The sequence below is a fragment of the Drosophila biarmipes genome, chromosome 3L, assembly GCF_025231255.1.
Source record: "Drosophila biarmipes strain raj3 chromosome 3L, RU_DBia_V1.1, whole genome shotgun sequence".
Classification (NCBI taxonomy): Eukaryota; Metazoa; Arthropoda; class Insecta; order Diptera; family Drosophilidae; genus Drosophila; species Drosophila biarmipes.
Window position 1 is genome coordinate 11,806,278 of NC_066613.1, and position 5,631 is coordinate 11,811,908.

A 5,631-nucleotide genomic window follows, 5' to 3' on the forward strand; every position below is an offset into this window, starting at 1 on the left:
AAGTTGGGAAAAGCTTTATATCTAACATCTTTCATAACTGAGTTAAGATTAATTAATCTATGAACATACTTAATAATAGTCTCGATGCTGATTTCTAAAAAATGAGGAATCTTTTAGGTAGGTTCAAACTCCATGTATCTTGCTTAGGAACACTATACACTTACCTATGACCCTTTTTAAGACCTTTTTACACTTAGAGGAATACTTAAAATGGTAAACATGGTTTCAAAAGACAAGGCCATCACTAATGCTTATAGTAAGACCTTACTTTGAGATTTTAATTCGAGTTTTTCAGCTTACCTCTAAAATCGTATGTTTTTAGTTAAACAGATAAGAAGACAGACACGAAGCTACAAGAGATAAAGAAATGCAGAATAGAAGTGTGAACTAATATTTAACCTTTTAATAATGGGAGAACTTCAAGCAGGCAAATCGCCGTTCAAAACAAAAAGCACTTATGATGAGAAACTCAAAGTTTGGTGTGGTGGCGAAAGGCGGAGTCTATCTTCCCCCGACTTGTCCATCGGTGAGACAATTTTCTGGCAAATGGAACGTCATCCGAAATTAATAAATTAAATTAATAATTAATAAATTAAAATTATTTGGCCAAAACCCCCAGATCTCCTTTACGGATGGCACTGTGCTCACTTGGGAAGAACTGCAGGCAAACGCAATGCGAGTGGCACGTTATATGCGAAACTTGGGCCTGGAGCAAGGTGACTTCGTGGGGATCATTGGCAGACTCACCACTCACTTGATGGCGCTGGCCTGCGCCTGTTTCTTCAATGGACCTCCATACCATGCCCTGCACACTGAATACGAACAGTCGACCATCGGGAGACTATTTGGAATCACCAAGCCACGCCTAATCTTTTGTGATGGAAATGAGTTTGAAAAGGTTCGAGCAGCCACCAAAGACCTTCAAGTTGGAATAGCAGCGACTAAAGCTGAATTTTTAAAACTTATGAAGGAAATGTAGATGTTTACCTTTTTAATGTGTGTTATATGGTTTGTTCGAATGAAATATGTTATTTTATGGTGGTTTTCAAATATTAAAATATTTTATACACAAAAATTTGAGTTCATACTTTCCTGGCTATCGGTTTCCTATGCGAGTAAGAATAGGTAATTACTATGCCCATTTACCAATACCATTTTGTAGTTCTACAATTTTCGAGAACGACGTAAATGAATATATCGAATAAAAATCAGTTACTACAGCTGATCTACCGATATTAGCGCTTTAGGCATTTAATGTCCAGTATTAAACATATGTTGTGTACTCCCGTATATCATTACTAAAACACTTTAATGGGAAAAGTAAAAGAAACTAAAAAGATGCTGCAGTCGGAATGCACATACGATGATAACCTGAAGATCTGGAGTGGTGGGGAATATCAAAATTTATTTTCGCCCGACTTGTCCATCGGAGAGGTCATCTTTCAGGAAATGGAACGGCACCCAAAACTCATCGCTCAGGTTCGTTTTTGATTTTAAGGATGATAGAATTACTCTAATCAAACCAACTAAACATTTAGATATCGGTCACGGAGAACACTGTGCTGACCCGCAAAGAACTTCTTGAGAATGCGAAGCGAGTGTCATGTTTCATGAGGAAAATGGGCCTGGGTCAAGATGACATCGTTGGAGTCATGGGCAGGCACACCACTCACTTGGCGGCTGTGGCATTTGCCTGTTTCTTCAACGGAACCCCCTTCCACGCCCTTCACAATGCCTACGAAGAGTCAACTATCGAGGAACTATTCGGCCTCACCAAACCCCGATTGATCTTCTGCGATGGAGATGAGTTTGAAAAAGTTCGAGCAGCCACTAGAAACCTCCAGGTGAAGATAGCTACCATGCGCAATCATCCAGAGGGTGCACTACGGATCCAGGATATTCTGACCACTCCAGTGGAGCAGAATTATCAGCCAACCCGCTTAAGACATGGCAATGTCCACACACTGGCCATTCTAAGTTCTTCTGGGACCACGGGAGTTCCAAAGGCAGTCACCATCAGCAACAGTCATCAGCTCATTGTGAACTTCCTGTAAGTATAACGCCCTTTAGATTAGTAATCATCTACTTCAAATTCGTACCCTTTGCAGCCTCATGAAGAGTTCGTTGGTTCAGTACACCTCAAGCACCCTGGACTGGTTCTCGGGTTTATCATTGACTATTGTATGTGGCGTTTTTAGCACGACCAGCATTATTGCAGACAATGACTTTGATGCAGGTCTCTTATGTGACATAATTCAGAAGTACAAGATCTCGTTGGTGTGTTTGAGTTCCTCAAACTTAGCCAGGTTTGCCAATGGTCCCGCCTTCGAATCGAGTGATCTATCCTCTCTGAAGTACCTATTTTATGGAGGCTCAAACTGTTCCCTGGAAGTCCAGCAGAGAGTGCGCCACCGTGTTGGCCATTGCCTACACTTTTGTTATGCCCTCACAGAACTTAACTCCCTTGGATGCGTGAACTTTAACTTTGATGAGAAACCCAATTCGGTGGGCCGTCCTGTTAACGGAATTCAAGTTAAGATCATCAACGAACAGGGCGAGGCTCAGGGACCCAATAAATTTGGTGAGATCTGCTTCAATAGCGGCCAGAAATGGGCTGGCTACTATAAGAACCCCGAGGAATCTCAAATAATTCAGGACGCCCAGAACTGGCTTCACACCGGAGACCTGGGCTACATGGACGAGGACGCATACCTTTTTGTTATGGATCGCTTGAAGGATATGCTGAAGTACCAGAACATCATGTACTATCCCAGCGAGATAGAAAGTGTCATCGCCGAGATGCCGAATGTGGTGGAGTCTTGTGTCTTTGGCATATGGGAGCCAGTAAATGGAGATGAGGCAGCAGCCTTGGTGGTCAAGAAAGAGGGAACCCAACTGGAGGCCCAGGATGTTGTGGACTACGTCAGGAAGCGTATCACCGCCAAGTACAAGCAGCTGAATGCAGGTGTTTTAATTGTGGATCAAATCGCGGGAAGTGGAAATAGGAAAGCAAACAGATCAGCAGCAAAAGCCTACTTTTTAGAACATTTTAACAATAATTAGACTGTTACAACGCTAATTTATTATATTATTATATTAATTTACAAGGCGCTATATTTAAATAATTAAATAAATAAGGTATTCCTTGAAAGCAATTCCAATCAATACTTCTTCTAATTCCTCACGCACTTATTTCTTCATTAAATCAGCACCAGAAATTCATTACAAGAACTGCTCCCTCAGTTTCCTTCAACCAACCCTTGTCGGAAAACTCGAGTCCATTAAAATATGCGCATATGTAATAAGTAAACCACTGAACAGGCACCAAGGAGTCGCTACCAAAATCGAATCAACCACTTAGCACCCAATTGAAAAGTGTGACCCAGTTTTAAAGCGCTTTTAAAGGAAGATTTGGCAAACGCTTAGTGTAATGGCCGAGGTCCATTTGCTGCGTCAACATTTCGACATATGAGGAATATTCGAATGCTTTTATAGGACCCCAGCACATATGCGAGAATCCTTCGTAATGGATGCCATAATTCCGCGCTAATGTTGCAAAAATCTGCAAAGCTGGAAGAGCAGCAACAACAATGTCGTCGCGAATAGTGACAACAATGGAAACTAAGCTCATAAATTACCATGACAATAGAATTATGCTCTAATCCACCCCGAAAAGTTATTGAACTCTCCGGCAGAAACTGAAGCCACAGGCGTAAATCTTGCCTGCCTGTCATAAATTCGGCTGTTTTCGCATTCGATTTTGGTTCTTCGATTCGAATGGAATAGAATATTATTTATACGCATGGAGCAGTGGCAGAAAATGGAATTGCAATTTTAATTCAATTAGCCCGAGGAGAAATACCAAAATGGATGCCATTATTATCCCTCTTCTTTTTAACAATTACTTCTCGTTTAGGGCAGGCTGGGGAGAATATCTAGAGTAAATTTATTCCGCATGATTAATTCAAGATTCGATTTGAAAATCAACAGCAAAGGAAGGTGGGTGAGTGGGTGGGGTGCAGCCCCAAAAAAGATGAGCTCAGTAAAATATTTGTTCAAGGTGTTTGAACTCGAAGCGCGTGCAAACGAAATCAAAGAGACGACGTCATTACATATGATAATGCATCCAAATTGACAGCCGAGAAGAAGACTAATGTAATGAAAATTCGATGAGCACTCAAGACACAAGAATTATAGATTGTTTATTGGATCGAAGAAATAGCGTTCAAGTCACTTATTTAATGGTCCTTGCTTTAAAGAATGGTAAAATAAGATGGTAAGATGGGGGGGAAATCCTATAACTTATGACAAATGCAAGTTTGGAACTTAGAAAGTTTAAAATATTTTGTTTATACTACTCAAGTATGTGAGTAATTAATTTATGCAACACAGAAACATATTATTTTTATCGATGAATATAAGCTTTTAATGAATTCCATACGTCGCAAGGTTCATGAACTTCAAACACATAAATTCTGAATCTTGTTAAGGGTTCAAACAGAGACTAGAACAATGCAGCAAAGATAAGCCAAGCCCTCAGCTGATCTAAATGAGGCGCTTTCAGAGATACCTATCAAATGAATGTCCTCCCAATTGCAATCCAAGTAGAATCCAGAGCGTAGATCAATCTAAAGCGAAGTCAATTGGGAATTTAGCTACAACCGCAACTGATCGAAGCACGGATGGCTGGGTGTAAACGCCCAGAGGGACCAGCATATGCTGATGCCACATTAGATCGACGACTCACTTGTCAGGCTGCCGGCCTTTGTGGCACCAGCCGGCGATGCTTATCGCCCAACTGCGGACCAGTTCCAATCAGAGAGTCAAAGAGCGAAGGGCACCCGGGGGAACTGGGTACCAGGGAACTCGGGAATCCCGCGGCGCAGCCCGTTTCTCCGCGCATATGCCAGCATTTTTCCAAATTGGAATCGAAAAATGCTGCACTAACAGCATTTTGTGGTTTTCAGCATAATTAAAGGCAGACGGAGAGAGAACCCCCGGCAAACGCCCCGGACAGATCGTAAACGTCGAAAAACGTAAGGTGTCGTCCGCACGGGGTTGCGAATGAAACGAGATTTGGGATTCATGAGGAGTGGTTGCGATGCTGCGGCGGGCTGCGGGGAGTGCAGTGTTCGACGAGTTAACAAAGCCATCAATGGACCATAAACTAAACACTTTTTAAATGCCGCGCGGGGGCTGGGCGAAGGACCTCGGAGAGTCCTTGTTACCATTGTCGAAATCGCACAGATGTTTGCTCAGCGCGAGTGTGTTGATTTCGTTGCCCGGGATAACTAGCGACCCTCCATTAAAGGGTAGTTTTCATCATTTTCGAACCGCTCACAGTGGGACTCCACTGCCGGCAGTTGGAACTGTGCCACATCGACCCACTGTACATTCCAAGCTGATTAGATCTGATCTCGCAAGCCGATTCCGCCCTGTCAGTTGGACAGACAGACAGCGAAACAGGTTCCGGGGCAGGGTCACAATTTATGGCACCAGAAAACGTATTGGGCAACTTTAAATGCGGGTCATCCCACCCATTCGGCAGTGGATATACGAGCACTGAGGTACTGGGGTGGTGGCAACTGGTGGTAATGATGGTGTCCTCTGGTGGTGACTTGGTGGTCGCTT

The 5,631-nt window shown here is 42.8% G+C and overlaps 1 protein-coding gene across 2 annotated transcripts; it reads left to right on the forward strand.

Annotated features, from left to right (window-relative positions):
• Positions 1-325: 325 nt before the first annotated feature.
• On the forward strand, positions 326-3,184 carry LOC108028108 (luciferin 4-monooxygenase). 2 transcript variants are annotated; one of them, XM_017099755.3, is made up of 4 exons: positions 326-566; positions 610-925; positions 1,845-2,050; positions 2,109-3,184. In XM_017099755.3, exons 1-4 carry the CDS (start codon positions 409-411, stop codon positions 3,061-3,063), a joined length of 1,635 nt encoding a protein of 544 aa, XP_016955244.1. In that variant the 5' UTR covers positions 326-408; the 3' UTR covers positions 3,064-3,184. The 2 variants fall into 2 exon arrangements, with proteins under 2 accessions (XP_016955244.1, XP_016955243.1); XM_017099754.3 differs by lacking the exons at positions 326-566; positions 610-925 and adding an exon at positions 1,235-1,479 and having other exon boundaries at positions 1,539-2,050.
• The last annotated feature ends 2,447 nt before the right edge of the window (positions 3,185-5,631 follow it).